The 24292-nt window shown below is 35.4% G+C and overlaps 1 protein-coding gene across 2 annotated transcripts; it reads right to left on the reverse strand.

The window, feature by feature from the left end:
* Positions 1-131: 131 nt before the first annotated feature.
* On the reverse strand, positions 132-21966 carry LOC133174360 (transcription factor SPT20 homolog). Of its 2 annotated transcripts, none has more exons than XM_061309475.1 (24): positions 21757-21966; positions 20127-20191; positions 19887-19953; positions 19509-19664; positions 18783-18818; positions 18583-18621; positions 17932-18039; positions 17128-17321; positions 16107-16254; positions 15455-15511; positions 15245-15301; positions 12703-12860; positions 12366-12398; positions 12060-12270; positions 11625-11709; positions 11385-11496; positions 10227-10276; positions 9911-10093; positions 5372-5608; positions 4746-4831; positions 3945-4071; positions 2359-2504; positions 1572-1695; positions 132-788 (listed from the first exon to the last, which is right to left on the reverse strand). In XM_061309475.1, exons 1-24 carry the CDS (start codon positions 21790-21792, stop codon positions 556-558), a joined length of 2748 nt encoding a protein of 915 aa, XP_061165459.1. In that variant the 5' UTR covers positions 21793-21966; the 3' UTR covers positions 132-555. The 2 variants fall into 2 exon arrangements, with proteins under 2 accessions (XP_061165459.1, XP_061165457.1); XM_061309473.1 differs by having other exon boundaries at positions 4731-4831.
* Between the last annotated feature and the right edge of the window lie 2326 nt (positions 21967-24292).

The following is a 24292-nucleotide window of genomic DNA, read 5'->3' on the forward strand; positions in this document are numbered from 1 at the left end:
TTTATAGACCTACATTGAAACATGTTTTATGTAAATCATATAATTAACTTTACAATCTGTGACATTTTATTTGCTACAATAATTGCAGTACAATAGTGAGTTTTGATCTGTTTATTGATAGATGGGAGTAGGGTACATGTAGATGTGTCCACTGTGTGAGTGAGCATTGTCTATTCTCCATTTTTGGGAATGTCTGTAGCTGTCTTGAGTATGTTACATGCAGATGTGTCTACTGTGTTAGTGAGCATAGCATTGTCTATTCTCCATTTTTGGGAATGTTAGTTGGGGAAGAGGCTGTATAAAATAGGCATGCATGTCTACTGTTTGGAAGGAGTTGTCCATTTATGTTTTTTTTTTTTTTGACAGATTGTGTTTCTACTGTTTGGGAGGTGTTGATGTGGTCCATTTCTTACTCTTGTCTGGGTTGTGTCTGTGTCTATTGTTTGGGTGGTGTTGGTGTGGTCCGTTTCTTACTCTTGTCTGGGTTGTGTCTGTGTCTATTGTTTGGGTGTTGGTGTGGTCCGTTTCTTACTCTTGTCTGGGTTGTGTCTGTATCTATTGTTTGGGTGGTGTTGGTGTGGTCCGTTTCTTACTCTTGGGTTTACTGACAGGCGGGGAAGCAGCGGCTTGCGGCTGACGGATTTGGATCTGCTGTAGTTGTTTATATTGAAGCTGCTGCAGTTGTAGCAACTGTTGTTGTGGTACAGCGCCCCCTTGTGGTGTGTTAGGTTTGAACTGAGACAGGGTAGCTAACTGGTGTCCTGATATGTTCTGTGCTGTGAGCTGCACTGTAATAAGGGATAGGACTCAAAATGTTACAACATTTAGACAATTCCACCGTTTTATATTCATTTTGCTACTAAGGCAAGAACTCCCTCTCTGAGTTAAACATTAATCTGAAAATAGTTGCACAAAGCAGAATTTGTTCAATCAATAAAAATACAAAATATTAATTTCACATAAATTTAATCTTCTCTCACATTTATACACAAATGCATGTATTTAACAATTACAAATTTACAACATTGTAAAACTAAGGAAACAAGCATTCTGAGAATATTGCATTAGCAATACTAGTCCCCTACCGGCAAGTGTAATCTGGTTCAGCACCCGTTAAGAACTGAAAATGCCATAATTCCGTCAAAAATTAATGAAGCGGGACAAAATGCAAACTTGATCTATAACTAATCAAGGTAAAGCCACATACCAAAAATCAGCTCAATATCTACAAGCGTTTAGAAGAAAATTGTGGAAAACCCGTAAAAATAGAAAAGGCCGTAATTCCGTCAAAAATCAATGAAGCGGAACAAAATGCAAACTTGATCTGTAACTCATCAAGATACACTCACATACCAAAAATCAGCTCAATATCTGCAAGCGTTTAGGAAAAAAGTGCGGAAAACCAAGTGGGACAGACTGACAGACAGACGGACGGACAGACTCAGAGGAAACCTATAGTCCCCTCTGGTTTCACCGGTAGGGGACTAATAATTTGATTTTAAATTTCACTTACAAAATCAAGTAACAGCAACAAACACATACTCGCACAATGTTATAAATTTCCACCTTACCTGTTGTTGGTAGCGATGACCCTGGTTTACCACCAGATTGAGAGGTCACGACCCCAGGTCCTGACTTCCCTGGTGCCCTCTGTTGGGGGAGACCCACTAACTGTATACCAGGCTGTCCCTGGATCTGCAACATTGGATATTATTTATGACATTTTATTTCAATGGATGAGTTCTTCACCTAAATGCTTTTCAAGTCAACACCATCCAAAATATACATACAATGGAGCTTGTTTTTTCCATGTTTATTTATTCTTGGAAACACATTATGGTAATGAACACAATGGAGTGTATCTTAATAGGTGTCTAGCTTCCTGAAGGTGAGATGCTGAGTTTACCTTTGTGAAATATGCTGAGTTTATTTGAATCTGAGATATTGGTTAACCTTCACAAGTTATGCTGAGATTGCCTGTGTGTGAAATATTGACATTACCTGTGGGTGAGATGTTGAGATTACCTGTGTGAGATATAAGGATCCTGTGTGAGATGTTGGGATTATCTGTGTGTGAGTTATAAGGATTACCTGTGTGTGAGATATTGAGATTATCTGTGCAATGTTGAGTTTACCTGTGTGTGAGATGTTGAGATTACCTGTGGGGGTATTGAGATTACATGTATGAGATGTTAAGATTACATGAAGATGAGACATTACGGTTATCTGTGAAATGTTGAGATTACATGAAGATGAAACATTAAGGTTATCTGTGAGATGTTGAGATTACCTGTGTGGGAGATGTTGAGATTACATGAAGATGAAACATTAAGGTTATCTGTGAGATGTTGAGATTACCTGTAGAAGAGGTACAGAGGATGGTTGTCTGATGTTAGACCCAGGTTGAGTTTTTACCCCTCCTTGTACAAAGGGAGCTATTCCTATGATGGGGGATAACAGTCCTCCTGAACCTGTGATAACAGTACTCGGGGTAGTCACTGACCCTGTAGTACACCAAAATACTTCATGAAATACTTAAATGACATGGTATGTCAAAAAGTGCACAGAAAAAATGTGATAGTTTTGAAATTAAAAAGCATTTGAGCTTATCTAAATGATAATGCAAGACTATGTAAGGCAGACAATAAAATGTATTATACAGAGTTATTAATAAACATTCTGAAAAAAATTATCTTTTACCATATGACATATAAAGTCCTCAAGACCTACATGTCATTTCTACCATATCATCATATTTACATTTGCCAATGTTTTTCCTTATATAACAATACTAATTAAATTGAAATTCAATTTTCAATGACATGCAGTTGGTCACATGATCAGACTTTCTTGCGTTTGGAAAGCAAACTGCACGAGTCATTTGGAAAGTTCTGATTGTGACGTCACATGACGTAGTAGGTACGTTTCGTTGCATTTTCATAGTAAAGTCTAAATAGTGCCTATATTTCTTTGTAACACGAATAGAAAAGTAAAATATAAATATAAGAAATAAGGTATCATTTTTAGAGTTTCACTGGGTTATGACATGAAGTCGGTACATGATCAAACCTACTATAACGCCCTTTGGGCGTTATAGGATTTGAACACGTGACCAACTTCATGTCATACTCCAATGAAACTCTAAAAATGATATCTTACTTCTTAATTAAATACAAGAAAATAAATAAGTATTAAGGAGATGTAAATCTTATATGGTTAAATCTGAAACCCTTCACAATATCTAGATCATTTGGATATTCTGTACAGATACAATGTAAATCACTGAAAGATAATCTTTTTCTCTTTACCTGATGTGACTGTGGCTGATGATGATTTGTTTACCTGATCTGACTCTGGCTGATCATGATGATTTATTTACCTGAAGTGACTGTGGCTGATGATGAAGATGATGATTTATTTACCTGATGTGACTGTGGCTGATGATGAAAATGATAATCAATTTACCTAATGTGACTTGATGATGATTGAGAAGATGATTTATTTACCTGCTGTGACCGTGGCTGATGAAGATGATGATTTATTTACCTGATGTGACTGTGGCTGATGATGATGATCTATTTACCTGATGTGACTGTGGCTGATGAAGATGATGATTTATTTACCTGATGTGACTGTGGCTGATGATGATTTTTTTTACCTGATGTGACTGTGGCTGATGATGAAGATGATGATTTATTTACCTGATGTGACTGTGGCTGATGATGAAGATGATGATTTATTTACCTGATGTGACTGTGGCTGATGATGATGATCTATTTACCTGATGTGACTGTGGCTGATGATGATGATTTATTTACCTGATGTGACTGTGGCTGATGATGAAGATGATGATTTATTTACCTGATGTGACTGTGGCTGATGATGAAGATGATGATTTATTTACCTGATGTGACCATGGCTGATTATGATGATGATTTATTTACCTGATGTGACTGTGGCTGATGATGAAGGCGATGATGAGGTGAAGGATAAACCAGAAGTGGTGACAGCTGTGGGCATTGAAGTCACCATGGTAACCAAAGTTGGTGCCGATCCAACAGATGATGAAGTCTAAATAACAAAAAAATTTGCTAACATTTGTAAAGGATTTTATAAGTTTAACAGAACAGGTATGACAGATTAATCCACTATGACCCTTCAACCTTATTAAAGACTTCATGTTTTTTTGTTTTTTTTTGAAAGATTTAGTTATGGAATACCTGTATGTAATATAATTTAATAGGAAAACAATGATTTTGCCAGGTTATATAATGTCTTGTGAAAATTTAAAATGAACATGGCACGTACAAGTATATAATTCACAGAAGGAATATAGTAGAAAAGCCTCTGGTTCTTTCTTTTACAACTTCACTTTATTTACAGAATAAAAGTCAATCAACTAGAAATTGTTCCTCTCATTTCAAACTGAATCATTCATACACATAAAACAAGACATCGAACATTGACATGCAATGCTAAAGCAAGATCTCCCTAAACATACATTGTACATTTTATTATTTATTCTAAAATTTCCTGCACAAACACTCAATACATATTTTTAAAATTGTCAGTATCCTTTTGTGGTAAAAATCAACTGCTTCATTTATAAAATGTTTACGTCCTTAATGCCAAAAAAGTGAGAGCATGCTGAACCCACACATGACCATGTTACCATGGATACCATGCAGACAAACTGGAAGTGTTGACATCTGGTTGCCATGCATACGTACAAGTTTTCTACTCACAGAGACAGGCACGGATCCACTGGTGGTGGATGACAGAGAACCACTGGGCAATGAACTGACAAAGATGTTCTGATTCTGTATTACACCTGTAATAATATAATTAAATATTGATATATCATAAAATACAGGCATGGATCTTATAGTGGTGGTCAGAACTAACAAAAATGTTCTGATTCTGTATTACACCTGTAATAATAGAAGTTATATATATTGATATCTTTAAATATAGGCATGGATCTTAAACATATGGTCAGATCTAGATATGCTGATTCTGTATTATACCTATATTATACCTGTAATTACAGAAGTTATAAAACCACATACAGATATCATAAAATACAGGCATGGACCTCATAGTGGTGGTTGAAAAACTTGAACATGTTTTACTTTATATCATAAAATAGTTTGGGAACTGACTTATAATAGGAAATTTTGTGAGCAGTATTAATTATATACTAATAGTTTGGATCTCACTGTATTGTGTATCTACTATATATTAGAGGACTTCAATATACCTACAATGGGGAATACTTGTGTACTGTACTGTATACAGGTTTGGAGTTGTACCTATGATAGGTCATACTTTTGAGTTGTCATATGTATTGACTACTGTTTTAAGATCTTACCTGCATTGGTGTTGATGAGGCTGATGGGGACAGGGACAGCGATGCCACCCCCAGGCATTGACACCCCTGTCAATGACACCTGCATGTTCTGTAGACCCTGGAGGTTGGCTATGTTGACCCCCGGGAGACCGGTCAGGTTCTGGATGTTAATGTTGGGAGGAAGGCCAATGTTGGTGATGTTGATATTAGCAATGTTTTGTTGTTGACCACTCTGTGTGCTGGGTGTATTATCTGTGTCTAAAAGTATCAATCATAAAAACATTATCACACTCTGATTCTTGATTTTAATCCTTTGATTTAAATAAAGCAATAATTCCAAATAAATTTGTAGTAAAAAAAACTTGTCTCTGTATGTGGCAATCTGACCTCAACAGTGTGATCTTAATATGATACATGTATAGAGTATTGCTTACTGCTAATTATGTTTCACTAAGAGCATGTACATGTAGCTATTCTAGCTGCAGGGGAAATTACAATGTAATAATGTATGATAAAAAATTGTAAAACAAATCTACACTCTGAGATCACCAGAATAACAAAATCATAAAATTTGGTAACTGAGCAAAACAATGTTTTCAAGAATTAGAACTGTCAATGGTCATTGACCAAAGGGTAAACAAAAAGCTTAACCAAGTAGAAGACAATAAGGTCATAGTTAAATTGTAACTGCTCGAAAGGATCACATTTTCTTACAAGAGGCCCAAGGGCCTTAACGGTCACCTGAGTATAATAAAACAATTTAGAAGTTAAATACACTGATAGATGAAGCTTTGTTGCCCTAAAGCAAGAGAAGTAGGAAGATCAGGATCAACAAAATAATTAGTCTAGTATTCAGTATCAACTCATAAATTAAGTTCTAATCTGTCCCCCACTTAACACTATCACCATGCAGACTATTAACAAACTATTAGTGCTTCAGTACTATTTTTAAACCCATATTAAGACCTCTAGCATTGACCTCTCTTATGGTCTTTGAAGAACTTTAAATAAGATGAGTTATTTTTGTCTCATTTTTATTTATCTATTACTTACAGGTCAACCTGATTATTAAAACTAAGAAAATACTTTTTGAATTATATGATAAACATTCTTGCATAATTATCTTATTCTATTAACCTTTCAAATACATTATTTACAGTGATTAATTATCAAAGGTGAATGGAAAAGGGGAATAACTTCTCTCAGTAGAATACAAATTAATAGAGCCCTGCCCAGGACTAGAATGCTTAGACAAATGGTCCAGATGTTCAAAAATCTGGTAGAAATACGCTTACTTATATCATTAAAACTTTTACTCAGTTTTCTTCCAATATGACCAGAAGCAGAGAAGAATTTCACAGGTACAATGCATTTTCACTACAGATTCAACAAAGCCTTACCCTAACACCAGAACCCAAGACCAAGGGTCAAGAAATTTACAAATTTGGAAGAGTTACCCTCATCATCATACCTATGGACTTCAAAGAATTAACACTTTTCCACTATATTATCAAAAGCCCCCCCCCCCCCCCCCTTAGTTATGCCAGAACCCCTGACCCTAGGACCACAAGATTTAAAAATTCTGTTCAAAGCTCACATTTTCATCATAGCTAAGCAATTTATTTATCAGCTCAACGCTAAGGAGCAGACAGGATTAATTAATGATTAATTAATAGAATTAATGCTTTTTCACTATATAATCAATAGAGCCCCCCCCCTCTTTCCTCAAGAACCCCAAAAACTGAGGCCATATATTTGAAAATTTTGGAAGAGGCATCCTTGCCTATCATAATCATGCACTTAGCTTGTTTAAATAATCTCCAGTAGCAGAGAAGAAGATTTCAAAGAATCAATGCATTTTCACTATATAATCAATAGAGCCCCGTCCTAACACCAGAACCCCTGACCCTGGGGCCATGAAATTCACAATTTTTGAAAAGACATCTTTATGCATCATAACCATGCACTTAGTTTGTTTAAATAATCTCCAGTAGCAGAGAAGACGATTTTCAAAGAATCGATGCATTTTCACTATATAATCAATAGAGCCCCGCCCTAACACCAGAACCCCTGACCCTGGGGCCATGAAATTCACAATTTTTGAAAAAGGCACTTTTGCTCTTCATAACTATGTACCTAGTTACTTTATTCAATACCCAGGAGCAGAGAAGAAGATTTTCAAAGAATTAATGCATTTTCACTACATAATCAATAGAGCCCCACCCTTACACCAGAACCCCTGACCCTGGGGCCATGAATTTCACAATTTTGGAAGAGGCACTCTTGCTCTTCATAACTATGTACTTAGTTACTTTATTTAATACCTAGGAGCAGAGAAGAAGATTTTCAAAGAATTAATGCATTTTCATTATATAATCAATAGAGCCCTGCCCTTACACCAGAACCCCTGACCCTGGGGCCATGAATTTCACAATTTCGGAAGAAGCACTCTTGCTCTTCATAACTATGTACTTAGTTACTTTTTTAAATACCCAGGAGCAGAGAAGAAGATTTTCAAAGAATTAATGCACTTTCACTATATGATCTATATAGCCCCACCCTGGGGCCAGAACCCCTGACCCAGGGGCTATGAATTTCAAAATTTCGGAAGAGGCACTCTTGCTCATCATAACTATGTACTTAGTTACTTTATTTAATATCCAGGAGCAGAGAAGAAGATTTTCAAAGAATTAATGCATTTTCACTACATAATCAATAGAGCCCCACCCTTACACCAGAACCCCTGACCCTGGGGCCATGAATTTCACAATTTTGGAAGAGGCACTCTTGCTCTTCATAACTATGTACTTAGTTACTTTATTTAATACCTAGGAGCAGAGAAGAAGATTTTCAAAGAATTAATGCATTTTCATTATATAATCAATAGAGCCCTGCCCTTACACCAGAACCCCTGACCCTGGGGCCATGAATTTCACAATTTCGGAAGAAGCACTCTTGCTCTTCATAACTATGTACTTAGTTACTTTTTTAAATACCCAGGAGCAGAGAAGAAGATTTTCAAAGAATTAATGCACTTTCACTATATGATCTATATAGCCCCACCCTGGGGCCAGAACCCCTGACCCAGGGGCTATGAATTTCAAAATTTCGGAAGAGGCACTCTTGCTCATCATAACTATGTACTTAGTTACTTTATTTAATATCCAGGAGCAGAGAAGAAGATTTTCAAAGAATTTATGCATTTTCACTATATAATCAATAGAGCCCCACCCTAACACCAGAACCCCTGACCCTGGGGCCATGAAATTCAAAATTTTTGAAAAAGGCACTTTTGCTCTTCATAACTATGTACCTAGTTACTTTATTCAATACCCAGGAGCAGAGAAGAAGATTTTCAAAGAATTAATGCACTTTCACTATATGATCTATATAGCCCCACCCTGGGGCCAGAACCCCTGACCCAGGGGCCATGAATTTCACAATTTTTGAAGAGGCACTCTTGCTCATCATAACTATGTACTTAGTTACTTTATTTAATACCCAGGAGCAGAGAAGAAGATTTTCAAAGAATTAGTGCATTTTCACTATATAATCAATAGAGCCCCACCCTAACACCAGAACCCCTGACCCTGGGGCCATGAATTTCACAGTTTTGGAAGAGGCACTCTTGCTCTTTATAACTATGTACTTAGTTACTTTATTTAATACCCAGGAGCACAGAAGAAGATTTTCAAAGAAATAATGCACTTTCACTATATGATCTATATAGCCCCACCCTGGGGCCAGAACCCCTGACCCTGGGGCCATGAATTTCACAATTTTGGTAGAGGGCTCACTGCTTATTACAATGATGCCAACAGTTTGACTGCTTGATGTCCTGGAGTAAAGAAGAAGATTTTTAAAGATTGCATTATTTTTGGTGGTTTTAGCCCCACCCTCAGGCCCCAGGGGGGCAGGGACCATGAATTTCACAATTTTTGTTCCCCTTCACCCATAGATGCTATAAGCCAAATTTGTAGGAGTGAAACGGTTCACCGCGGTATCGATGCACCGCGGTATTTTTTCTCGGTTTGATACACGGTGCAAAATCTCTAATTTTCGGTTCGGTTCATTTTTCGGTCGGGATCATTATTCAGTCGGGTTTGGCATAAGGTATAACACGTTACTCAGAATAAATAAGTATAGAAAACGTAAATTTTTGATGACTGATAGCTTGTAAAATAATTTTTGACAGTCAAATAATTTTAATCAATTTCTTCTAGTCAATTTGCAAATAAAATTCGTAAAATATGTGACTAGATTTAGAAAAAGAAAGCATAAAACAACGTAGAATTTGTTTCCTTCTATCAAAATGTATCGTATCGAAAATAACCGAACCGAGACAAAATTATGCAATACGTATCGAACAGTGAAGGAGGTGTATCGTTTCACCCCTACAAATTTGGTTGAAATTGGTTAAGAGGTTTCAGAGGAGAAGCTAAAAATGTTCAAATGTTAACACACGACGCACGCCGACGGACGAGAACGGATAGCAATAGGTCACCTGAGTGACTCAGGTGACCTAATAACAAATGAACAGTTCACACTTGAATCTCTTACTTTGTACAAAAGTGATATTTCCCTGTGGGAGCCCCTGGTTGATCTGTTGTACAGTGGTGCCCTCTGTTGATGACTTTCTGCCAGGAACAGTGGTTGGTGGTGAGGATAAACTGGTGACCCCTTTATTGGTCTGTGCTGGAGCAGGAGAGGGAACCAGGCCAGGAGAAAACAACTGACCTTGAACTACAAGGAATGAATTAAAACAAAATAATGTTACAGTCAATTGACTTTTACGTATTGAATCTTTTCCTGTCCATCAAGGTTGCAATTCTAAGCATCTGATAATTTGTAGATAAAATGCTAATCCTTGACTTACTTGGAGCAGAAGTGGGTGTGGTGGCCGGACTTGGGGTTGATGATGAGGCCCTACAAATATCATTAACATAGAACAGATTTTATTGCATAACCACAAATTAGATATGCATACATAAAAAGTTCTACATACATGTATATAGCACTTTGAAGTAGGAAATCACCTTTTAACTTGCAAAGACTTACTTTGTATCTCTCATCTGGAATCTAAGATATAAAATATTAAAATCTACATGTATATGGTTACAACTACCCTTACCTCAGCCCTAAGACAATGAATTCTTCCTCATGTACTCTGCTTCTTGATAATAAATTCAGCATTGGATCTTTTGACTAAGACCATGCCTATCTCTGCACATAATCAAGTGGCAATGTTATTTCACCTTTGTCCTGTGAAAAATTCTTTCAACCTTTGCTTTGAGAGACTACAAGTATGACTAGGACTTCCAACCTTTGCCTGTATTTTTGTTAAAATAACTTTTAACCTGTTTTGTGAGAATAACATGTGTTGTTGTTCATTAACTTTCTACTTTTCCCAGTTAACAAGTACAATGTACCTTTGCCCTGTGCCTTGTGAAAATGCCTTTCCTAACCTTTGCCCTGTGACAATGCCATTTTACCTTTGACCTGTGTCAATGACTTTCCTGACCTGTGCTCTGTGACAACGCCTTTCCTTACCTTTGACCTGTGACAATGACTTTCCCTATCTTTGCCCCCGAGCCCTTTGACAATGCCTTTCCTTACCTTTGCCCTGTGCCCTGTGACAATGACTTTCCTTACCTTTGCCCTGTGCCCTGTGACAATGACTTTCCTTACCTTTGACCTGTGCCCTGTGACAATGACTTTCCTTACCTTTGATCTGTGCCCTATGACAATGACTTTCCTTACCTTTGCCCTGTGACAATGACTTTCCTTACCTTTGCCCTGTGCCCTGTGACAATGACTTTCCTTACCTTTGACCTGTGCCCTGTGACAATGACTTTCCTTACCTTTGATCTGTGCCCTATGACAATGACTTTCCTTACCTTTGACCTGTGCCCTGTGACAATGCCTCTCCTAACCTTTGCCCTGTGACATTGCCATTCCTTACCTTTGACCTGTGCTCTGTGACAATGACTTTCCTTACCTTTGACCTGTGCCCTGTGACAATGACTTTCCTTACCTTTGACCTGTGCCCTGTGACAATGACTTTCCCCTCATTGCTGGCTGCTGTTGTTGCTGAGGCTTCTGTATGTTTAGCTGTAACTGGTTCCCAGCTGGCTGGGCTCCTTGAGCTGAAACACAGAATAAAACCACATTCTGTTGTTCTCCATTTTTAAAACATGTATTTTACATATTTTAAAGATTTCAGTTTATTTATTTTCATTAATGACTACACTGTAATTACAATTATCATACTTACCCATAGGGGCCAGGGTTAAGGAGAGCTGGATTGGGACATTTCTTTTTGCAGTCAGTCCTGATGAGGAGGTGGTTGATAAATCAGCCTGAGTATAAACAAAGAGAAAATGAAATTGAAAGTAAACACCAGGAAAATGAAAGTGTATTTTATTATAATACTAAAAGCATTTAATAGTTTTATTTAAAAAATAAACTAGGTGGGAAATTCTAAAGAAGGCCATAAAAGAAAAACATAGATACGATTTAACTTTCATATTAAATTCTAATAAGTTTTAGAATGTACAGAAAAGGAGCTCTAATTCTAATTAGAAAAAAGATCTGTCTTATCTTAAGGACTGGATTTGGTCTTTTAAAAAATAAAGAAAAGGGGTGTTATTATTTTACATATGTCATTTAAATTGCATATTTAATTTTTAAGTATATGACAAAAACATACCTGAGTAAACTGTCCCTTAATGGCAGCTGTCAGAGCAGGTGCATGTGCACTGAGAATGCCCTGGGGTCCTGCTGGTCCCAGCCCTGGGGTGGTGGGGGTTTGGGAGGTTTGTGTGAACTCTACATGTGGGGGATGTCCAGGTTTTTGAGTTGTTATCTTTACTGCCCGCCTTCCCTCCTCTGTAAATATCTCCTTAAACTGCTCTAGGTACCTAAACAATAACATATTTAGACAGAGAGTGGTTACATGGACACACACACAGTTAGAAGACAACATTGCCCATGTCTAGTCTAGAATCTGACTTACTTGTCTACCAGTAGTCGTGTACCCAGCAGGAACCTGTTAAATAAAATTCCACATTCTAATGTTTACTTACATACAGTAATGTTACAATAAGTAATAAAGATAAGATGTTCACTTATAATAAAATACTTACTACATAAAAATTAATTATTTAAAAAGGGGGATTGGGGTGTTTAAAATGTTTAAAAGTTCAATTATAAGAAATGATTATTTAAAATTTGTTCTGCTTTCTTTCCAAGATATATGCAGCTTAGTGATCATCACTTAATATTCTTACATATGACAAAGTTAGATAAAAAATACTTCTGTACAAGAACTAAATGAGAAGATGTCAACATACATGCATGAGGTTCCCACACTGCCCTCACGATAATCATGGTCCAGATAAAGCTCCCCGTAAAACTCGTCATCCGAGTTCCTTTTCTGGATCGTCAGTTTGGCCAGAATTTTTTTGTCTGAGCTGACATCACGTTCCAATGTTATCTCCTCCATGATTTCCTGTTAAGACGGCAGAATGACGTTATTAAAAAAATTGATTTAATATTAACAAAGAAAAACATTTTATTACCATCAGTAATTAGTTTTATGTGCATAATGTGCTTTCAAATGGGTTCACAAAGATAAAACAAGAGGCCCAAGGGCCTTAACGTCACCTGAGTATAATACAATAATTTAGAGTATCCATGGAGTATAAAATAAACTGATAGATGAAGCTTTGTTGCCAAAAAGCAAGAGAAATAGGAAGATCAGGATCAATGAAATAATTAGTCTAGTATTCAGTAACAACTCATGAATTAAATTCTAATCTATCCCCCATTTATCACTATCACAATGCAGACAATTAACAAACTAGTATTAGTTCTTCCGTACTACTTTTTAACCCCTTATTGTGACCTCTCACATTGGCCTCTCTTGGTCTTTGAAGAACATTTAATAAGTTATTTTTGTCTCATTTTGATTTATTTATTATTTACAAGTCTACCTGATCATTAAAACTATGAAAGTACTTTTTGTATTATACAATAACATTTCTTGCATGATTCTCTTAGTCTATTGACTTTCAAATACATGTACATTATTTACAGTGATTGATTTTCAAAAGTAAATGGCAAAGGGGAATAACTTCTCTCAACAGAATACAAATTAATAGAGCGCTGGCCAGGACCAGAACACTTGACCAAATGGTGTTGATGTTCAAAAATATGGTAAAAATATCCTTGCTTATTAAAACTTTTATTCTGTTAGCCTTCGATTTACCAAGAAGCAGAGAAGATTTTCAAAGAAATAATGCATTTTCACTACAGAATCAACACAACCCTATCCTAACACTAAAACCCATCTCCCAGGGTCATGAAATTCACAAATTTAGTAGAGGTACCTTCATCATTATAACTATGCACTTAGTTGAAGATTTTCAAAGAATTAACATATTTTCACTATATTATTCATATAGCCCCCCCCCCCCCCCCCCCCCCTGCGAAACACTAAAACCTGGGACAAGTTTTAAAAAAAATTTAAGAAGCACAATTGTTCATCATAACTATGCACTTAGTTTATCTGCTCAACAATAAGGGACAGACAGGATTATTTAACTGAAATAATGCATTTTCAATATTTTATGAAAGAAATTATGCTTTTTCACTATATTATCAATAGACCCCTCCCCCCCCCCCCCCCCAACCCTGGGGCCATGAATTTCACAATTTTTGAAAAGGCATCATTGCTTATCATAATCATGCACTTAGTTTGTTTAAATAATACCCAGTAGCAAAGAAAAAGATTTTCAAAGAATTAATACATTTTCACTATATAATCAATAGAGCCCAATCCTAACACCACAGCCCCTGACCCAAGGGCCAGGAATTTCATAATTCTGTTAAAGGCATCCTTGTGCATCATAAACATGCACCTACTTTGTTTAAATAATACCCAGGAGCAGAGAAGAAGATTTTTAAAGAATTATTGCATTTTCACTCTATAATCAATAGAGCCCCACCCTAACACCAGAACCCCTAACCAAGGGGCCATGAAATTCACAATTTTGGAAAAAGCATCCTTGTGCATCATAACCATGCACTTAGTTTGTTTTAATAATACCCAGGAGCAGAGAAGATTTTCAAAGAATTAATGCATTTTCACTATATAATCAATAGAGCCCCACCCTAACACCAGAACCCCTTATCCAGGGGCCATGAAATTCACAATTTTAGAAAAGGCATCATTGATTATCATAATCATGCATTTAGTTTGTTTTAATAATATCCAGAAGCAGAGAAGATTTTCAAAGAATTAATGCATTTTCACTATATAATAAATAGAGCCCCGCCCTAACACTAGAACCCCTGATCCAGGGGCCATGAAATTCACAATTTAGGAAAAGGCATCATTGCTTATCATAACCATGCACTTACTTTGTTTAAATAATACCCTGGAGTAGAGAAGAAGATTTTCAAAGAAATAATGCATTTTCACTATATGATCTATATAGCCCTGCCCTAGTACCAGAACCCCTGACCCTGGGGCCATGAATTTCACAATTTTGGTAAAGGGCCCAATGCTTATTACAATTGTGTCAACAGTTTGACTGCTTGGTGTCCAGGAGTAAAGAAGAAGATTTTTAAAGATTGCATCAAATTTTGGTGGTTTTAGCCCCACCTCTCGGTCCCCAGGGGGGCAGGGACCATAAAATTCATAATTTTTGTTCCCCTTCACCCATAGATGCTATATGCCAAAATTGGTTGAAATTGGTTAAGCGGTTTTGGAGAAGAAGTTGAAAATGTTCAAAAGTTAATGCACAACGGACGACGAATGACGACGGACGAAAACAGATAGCAGTAGGTCACCTGAGTGACTCAGGTGACCTAATAAACCAGGAAACTTACAAATGAATTATCTGTAGCTGACTCTGCAGCTGGTACAACCGTCGCAAACTTGTTCACCTGAAATTAATTTATAAACATTGTTTATTCATTTTTCAGAAGAAAACTCTTTTGTCGCACTTCAGTTGTTAAGGAGGCACAAAAATTTAACCCTCGATCAATCTGAGAAAAGGAATGTGAAAATTCAAAAGTTCCAGAAGAAAAAATGATTACCTCTACAGATTCAGGGGCAGATAACTGGAGTGGTTTCTGTTTCCACATGTCAACATGCTGAAAAATATTGTGGTAAAAATATATTAACTCACAAACCATGTGATCAAAGATTAATATCAGTCATCATTAATAAGCTTAAGTACATTATATGTAAAAGGAACTCTTTTGTGCTGGTATCTGGGGACAGTCAAAGTGTAGATATTTAAAAGACAACCAGCATGTGATAGTTTTTCAATAGTCCAGTTATATTAATTCAAATTCATGTTAACACTTTGAGTAACATGCTCTTTCTCAACAACTTGATATGGAATTAAGTTTTCAGGCAAAGTTGCTTTTACTAAATGACTCAGATGGGACCAGTTCAATGAACGTGTACCACCGCTACATTACAAAACAGTGTAATTCATCTAAACAAATGAAGGTATTTTGAAAAGTTTGATAAAGCCATGTCCAACATATTTTAAAGATACCAAACATTTTCAATGCTGTGCTTGTACTTATAAAGTGACCATTTCAATGACATGTATAACAACACTGTTGTAAGACCATCAAACAAACTTACAACATTTTCAATGCAGTGCTTGTACTTATAAAGGGACCATTTCAATGACAGATATAACAACAGTGTTTTAGGACCATCAAACAAACTCACTGGCTTTCCCACTTTCAGATTGACTGGAGGATTTGACCTCATTTTCTTTTTATGAATGAAGTCATGCAGCTTGAGTTCTTTTGGTGCAGCTGCACTAGCAAACTTCCTCTTCCTGTTTAGAGCTGCCTGGTTGTATCGCTTTGCTGACCTAATCATATAAAATGTCACATCTTGTAATTTATTTACTTCACAGGTTTTGTGGTACAAAAATTTTCTTGTTTTATGACATTTTGTTTATTTATCCAAAGAAAATGCATTTGACATGTAAAGACACTGCATTGAATGTACAACACTGTGAAAATCAAATCTGTTTAACCAGTATCAAACTGTAATTAATGCTAAATAACAATATCATCACATCATCACAAACTAAATGTATATCAGCTGTTCAACAGCATAGAGAGCAAAAGGTTCAATACATTTATAACTAATACATTATACCCCTTTTTGCAGCTAATTGAAGTTAAAGTTGTTATACAAATATATGTACTGATTGCAATACTTCAATACTGGTCAAATATGAAATTAGATTAAGAGTAAACCTGATATAATGAATTATCCATAAGTATTTTCTCTACCTGGCTCTGGGGCCATAAAACTTAGATGAGTTCACTTTTTGATTTCAGTCTCATTTTTACAAAAGGAATTTATTGTGGAAAAGTGAGACTGAGATCAAAAGCTCATCTAAGTTTTATAGAGCCTGATCCTCATCAATTTGTAAATAAGTTTGCAGTTTGTTTTTTTAAAAGATTTTCCAGGGATCATTAAACTCCTTTTATTCAAAGTTATATATGCACATCTTTTACTGAACAAAGGAACAAAGCACTCTGGAAAGATAAGATGAATTAAACAAAAGGGAAAATATACAACAAAAAATGACGTTGTTGGATGGTAGATGGACGAATACAGACAAAGAACTCATCAGAAACAAGGCAATTCATACATACCACAGTGAATCTATGGGGTGTATAGGGTGTTAAGCATTTGCTTTAAATGTCCTTGAATACTGTTGAATACTGACCTTTTGATCATGGGGTCACAGAGTCTCTTTTGTTCATACTGAAGTTTGTTGTTGACCAGAAAAACAGATGGGGAGGGGTCTAGGCAGAGGGGCTCCTCTGTTGCCAATAGCAACTGACTTTCCAGAGTAAACTGATCTTCCTGAGTCCAGCGATGTCCATCATTGATTATATTGTACATGTCTGACAATAGGGACTGAAAAGTGAAAAAAGAATATATATTCTAGTAATTTAATTTGATTTCATGTTGCAAACATCTAGTGTTTATATAATTGATCAAGATGCTCCACTAATTCATGATGTTTATCATTTTATATAACTAAGCTGTGGATATCTATTTGTACTTAAAATGCTACAGCATAATCCACAGGAAATAGAGCAAAAGGGGTCAGAAAATTCATGACCAAATTCTTGTTTACATGAAGAATTTAATATGTATAGTTTTACTTATTTTAAAAATATAGTATTTCTCTCATACAAGCATACAATGAACATTCATGCTTTTCAGAAGCAATTTCTAAAATTTGAATTTTTTTCTTCTTTTTCTAATACTGTATGTGTACATAAATAGGCATATTCAAAATTTAGCGCAATCACTGGGTATTGAGTGGTTGGCGTAATCATGAATTAGCACTACATATGTCTGCGCCATTGTATTTATGAATGATTTATCAATGGTATTCATTAATTAGCGTTGTCTGTGCCAAAGGCCCTAAAATATGAAGCCCACTTTTTTAAGTACACATACAGTATGTTTCAATTCTAATTTTGGAAATATTCTGAGTGCTACATTAGTACACCTGTACCTGAGGAGTAGGCTTCAGAAGAACGTACTGGGTGTCGTATGACCCAGTGATAGATCGACGGTAATCCCGCACCTCCAAAATGACGCAGCCACTATAGAACACATTTACCTAGAATCAGAAAATCACATCAGCTATCACAGACAGGCATAGGCTGAACTAAATCAAATATAAAATGTTTAAGATGAATTTTTCTTACTTTTTGTGTATAAAAGCTCCAATTCTGATACTATTATTTAGAGTGATGGGAATAAGTTTTCTTTGTGTAAACTTTTTATGACTTATGTTATAGCATGGATCTTAAAAATTTCACAAGAGAATATATATGTATTTAATAATCAACTGTTATAATCAAAAAAATTTTTTTCCTCCTTAAAAGGATTTTTAAAACCTAGAAGAGTGTGAAACCTAATAAGCTGGGAAAATCTACACAGTTTTAACTTCATTTTTTTTTCTAATCTGGAGATGGGGCTGTAAAAATCCTTTCAGTAAACTTTTTTACTTAAGAATTCATTCTAAAAATTGAAATCATACATTACGATAATCTATATTTTCTTGTTTGTAAAAAATGTCCTGATCCAAATAAATCAGCAGTGCTTATATACAGAAATTATTTGCTGATTTTCAAGAACTGCTTCAGTTTCCATTACTGACCTGAGCTTTCTCCAGAAGGTCCACAAGGAATGGAGGAAGCTGTTAACAGAATAATGAAGAATTTATATTATAAATAGTACACATAGGATTCCTGTGATTACAATAAATTTTCACGGATTCATTTGCCTATGAAGTATAGATATTGCATATTATTCTGAATACCCCCCTTTTTTCCCTTCTTGAATTTAAAGATATCTCACCTCAGATGAGTCCACATAGTCCAGTAGCTCCGATACCTGAAAATAGAACTTGACCTTGAAATAAATTGAACAATACCCGGTATTGATTTATTATAATAATCAATAGTGCAGAATATACACACCCTCATAGAAATAAGTATGGGAAACTTGCCTTCATAAAACTATGTTCCAGGTATGAAATTCCTCTCAAGGCCATATCATTTATCAAATTCATTTTTAAATTAGTCCACTCATATTGATTTCTTAAAATATACTCTTTGACTGAAGCTTAATTTTGTTAAAAACTAATACTACTGAAGGTGAAGAAATGAGTCTACAGTTACTTCAGACATTGTAACTCAAATGGACCCACATATCATTTATCAGTATGTGGAAAGGAAGGAATAACTGTGAATTATGAGTCTACATGAATCTTCAGTGCTCAAATAATTTAGTTGACATGAAGCAAATGTCAGTATAACGTTATAAGAATTACACAAACATTTAAAAATACTTTCCATCTAGACAATACACATACATATACATTACAGTAAAAATTGGTTGTACAGAACTTGCTTATAAGGAAATCTTCGTTTTAAGGAAACTTTGATGAATACCATAGACGGCATTGCACTATTGTTATTATTTATACAGATATAAAGAACCTTGGTTATAAAGCAAAGTTTGAAGTCCCTGTGTCTTTCTTATAAGCAAGTGATTTTACAGTATACAGTATATAAAGTTAACCTCATATGGAAGCTTCAGTGTCTCTAGCTCCACCCCTCCTCTTCCCCTCAGCATGACGGAGTAACCTTCATTCCCCGGGTACAGCTTGAGGATCAGACAATTCAGTTTATCTCTCCTGACCAACTTAGACAGGAGATTAGAGGATAACACAATATCCTGTAAAACAAAAGCATTGATGATTAAATAAGTATACTGACAAATTAACAAGAAGTCCTGAAAAAATTAATTCATACATATCTACTGAATAGCTTAGGATGACAGGTCCATTAAGAATTTACAAGATTTCATAATCATATAATCTGTCTAAGAGATAAACACAGCTACAGCTTTCTGTGGGGATAACAAACTCTCTGTGACTTCTTCCAAGTCTCCTCTTACCTTGCTGTCATCCTGGTTCTGACAAGACTCTATGTACAAATCATGTAGCTTCTGGTGAATGGATTTACTGCAACAAAGAAAAAGGCATCATTTTATCTGTGTATCTTGACAAGTGATAGATTGAACTGAAATACTTAATCATATATAAACTAGTGTCCACTTATTGAAGGTTTACACAGTTTAAACTTCTGATTTACTGACGAATGATTTACACAAATGTTTTACATTATAAACACTTACCCTTTACTGCTGGGTGAAGGTTTACATAGTGAATCAGGCCTCTGCTTGGCTGCCTGGACTAGATACTTCAAAGAATTCAGAAATTATTTTACTTTTCTAATGTGGCATACTTTTTATTTAACATTAATAATTCAATATTAATAATTTTTCCTTGTGTCTATACACATGCACTGAAAAAATTATATAAATGGTGCCTGTTTTGGAGGGTAAATGTTAAAATTGACACCCCAAGGAAAACCATTGTCAACCGATACATCAGTGGAGGTTGACAATGATTTTCTGAGGAGTGTCAATTTCAACAGGCGCCAATTATTTTATTATACTGAATGTCTTATTGATTTAGGATGTCAGCAAAAAAAATTTGTTGATCAACTTTACATTCACGTTTAGAAAGCTTTCAAACTCCCCACTTCTATTTTTCTCCATAAGAAAGTTCGAAAAAGATTTACAGACCTCTTTATTGTTTGTTTGATACTCAAAGAGTCCTCTATCATCTAAAGTTTCGGTATTTCTACACTTGCACGCATGATTCATCTGCCGTTTGTTGTTTTCAAGTAAGCTACATCGGATGCAAGCTTTAATTCATTGACTTCAAGTTTATCATCATCAAGATGATAAATACGACAAAATATTGGCCAAAAAATAATTACTTTGTAAGTCAACAATTTTGCATTAATTACTATGCGAAATTGTTAAGAACTACGCACGCTAACTCTCGATTCCCGCCTACATTTTACACCGATTTAATTCAATACCAATGGCAATTTGGCCGCAAATTCTTTGTTGAATGCAAAGGACAGTTCAATGGTAATTGACTGATAATTTTAATGCCAGTGTTAAATAGTTAATTACCCCTAATTGCAGCTCTTTAGATAAGGGGGGTAGACAATATTTTCCATTGAAATCGGGCTTTCAAGCATCAACACATTTTAAAATATTCTTGGATATGAATAAATGTTCCTTAAATCTTTTCCTATGTTTTACACATATAAAATTAAACATATATTATTAATAAAATACAATGTTTTAGTTTTAAAACCCTTTAAAACTGGTGAAAAAATAAGCTTTTTTGTAGTTTTTTGTCTGTAAATATATGTCCCCCCCCCCGTGAAACACAAAAAGCTTTGGTATGAATTTGTGAAATGACAGTGCATATTACCTGTAAAAAGGAATTTTTGTTTCACGGGGGGTGGGGGGGGGGAGATGTTTTAAAAATATTTTCCATTTTCCGTTGATTTCTATAGTGAAAAACACAAGTTTTACCCAAATTATAGAGTTACCTCTCTTTATTTTCCCAAAAAAGTAATGTTTTATGAAAATTCATATAAATATCTATATAAATATGAAAAATCATTCAAATATGTTAACTTTTGAAAATTGACTTGGAGGTAGGCGGGAGAACAATGCTATTGTTCGCAGTTCTTTACGAAGTAATCATTTTCTGGTCAAAATTTTTTCGTATTCATCATCAGTGTGACTTTATCAAGAAATGTGGTACTCACCATGTTGCACTGTTCGGCCACAAAATGTAAGTAAATCAAAAAGTTACAGGTAGTTATTAATAGCTACGTAGGTAGAAATAGTCTTTGTACTGGACCTGATGTGTGCCAGTTATAGTGCTTATACATACCTCTGCATACTCCACGGCTCTGGATAATTTGTCCATGCTACATAACACTCTGACAGCTCTTCTTACTCAGAAATCATAACATCAACATGATAAAAATATATCCCAACCCACATTAAACAGTGAAATCCATCAATAAGTTTTTTTGCTTAGTCTAAAAAACAAAAGCTTTCGAATCAGAATTTAGATTACTACATATTTAAAAAAAAAGTCTTCTTCTTCTTAAAGTATCCTAAAACATTTGTTACAAACTCTAGAGGTGGATTTCATCTTCAACCTATTCAGGCTATTAGAGGCTATATATATTCACAATATTGCTATTTTGTCGTTTTTGAGTATTTTGTTGACAATTCTGAATTATACGAACCCCGATCCCGATATTTAAAAGTATGTCTGACCATTTGAATTACTTTTTCCCTTATTTTCAAATTGAGTGTTATAAAATGCTTCATTTCTCCGCATAATTTTAAAATCATAGCCGGAAAATACGGAGAAAAATCAAAGTATGGGAAAAAGTAAGTTTACAGAAAACCGACAAACATAATTAGGGCCTATATAAATTTATATTTCCATCCAATTGATATTATATTTAAAACAAGTGCGTCCATAAGCGCTCATCTAAATTCGTAAACGACGAATGAATATATACATGTATATAGATCTATTCTTCTATACCTAGGCGCTCCCCATCTCTACTACTTATGTACATTTCAATTTTTGTACTCTTAAGCATTAAGCAGATGCATGTATTGTCATTAAAATGTTGAAACCCCCTACCACAATATATATATGCAAGGGTCATATGTCTACTTGTACATGTTTATATTTTTCTTTCTTCCACCTATATTTTAAGCCTTTCCTTCTTAATGTTGTTCACTTTATGTCATTATGAGCACTGGATTAGTCATAAACCATTATCTTATCTTATATAGTGTACATGTACATATACTTAAACAGTAAAGGTCCTGAAATCCCCCTGTACTATAAACCATACACTTGTATATATACATTTGACATTATTTGGGGAGCGCCTATGAATGGTCAAGAGAAAACTTATGCCTGAACTTTTAGCCTGGGACCACCGAACACCCCCCTCCTCCAATAAAAAATGGGGGGCGCCACCCCACAAGTAAATATTACAATTGAATGGTGTTTTGTTTTTGTTTTTGTTTTTTGTTTGTTTGTTTGTTTTTTTTTTTGGTAATTACATATTATGCCTTCACTTTTAAAAAATTAAAATAAATCTCTGGATTACATGTAAAGCATTTTGGCCTCAAAGACCCCCCTCCACTAGAGGCCATATGTACCTATACTTTGTACTAATTGAACTCTCAATCTATAATTATAATACAGCAAACAGATACTTGCTGGAAGGTGATATTACGAACATTCAAAATAAGAACCTGATGCCCCAGAATAGCAATGACGAGAAAGGGCGGACAGCAAGGGTAGGAACCAGGACCAGGGTGGAAGTGGGCAGTTAAGAAAACTATAGAGGAGGCAGAGTCCTGTCTGAAGCATACTGGGATATACATGTACTGTAGATACACGTAGTTGGGTACTGGCCATAGAAAAGTGTACACCATGCAACAGCGAAACTGGACAACAAAGAGAAGAAGGATACTGCTATCATATGTTGTTTTTGAATTTAACAGGTTGAGGTTAATGCAATGAAAAGGGTGAAGATAACGAACAGTGATCGATCAACAACAAAAACAAAAAACAAAAACAAAAACAAAACAAAAACAAAAAAAATCAACAAACAATACAAATCTGTGAACAGGGCATAAAACATGGACCCCTGGAAATTCCAGAAGTAGGATCAGGTGCCTAGGAGGAGTAAGCATCCCCTGTTGACCGGTCACACCCACCGTGAACCCTATGTATAACTATTGATCAGGTAGACCGAACATTCCGTAGTCAAATTTAGCAAAAAACAAAGGCCTAACAATTGGTATGAAACACGTCAGCCAAAATACGACCCAGTGATAGGTTATATTTGCTAACACGGTCATTATAACAACCATAGAATTTACGAAATTTTACGAGGTTGTTGAAATCCATGTAACGTCAACTTATCTGTCAGTAGCCTATCTCGGTTTAAAAATTGATCGTACTCGGAGCATACTAAACTGGGAGATATAAACATCATACGCAGGTAATAGCGGAATTTTACTGCATAAATAAGGAAAGTTGACGATGGGAAAGCTGACGTCATCTCGTTTGTCATACAATTTAGTTGTTACTTGACCCTTATTGTCTACAGTTAGTAAAACATTCAAATATGATGCAGATGTGGCAGACTCTGTGATTTTATTTTATTTTCAAGTTTATATATTGGGATATATCGAGTCGACATATGGATGGAAGGAATTGTTTTTAACTGCTAAAACGTCGTCGATATATCTAAAAGTCGAGTTGAAGGCCACAGGAAGTGTTTTCTTCTTCTCAAGTAGAAGTTTTTGAATAAATTCTACTTCATAGGAATATAAAAACAGGTCCCTAATAAAGGAGCACAATTTGTGCCCATCGTAATTCC

The sequence above is a fragment of the Saccostrea echinata genome, unplaced genomic scaffold (assembly GCF_033153115.1).
Source record: "Saccostrea echinata isolate AGI-Se365-2 ecotype Australia unplaced genomic scaffold, CSIRO_AGI_Sech_v1 ptg000057l, whole genome shotgun sequence".
In the NCBI taxonomy this organism is placed as follows: Eukaryota; Metazoa; Mollusca; class Bivalvia; order Ostreida; family Ostreidae; genus Saccostrea; species Saccostrea echinata.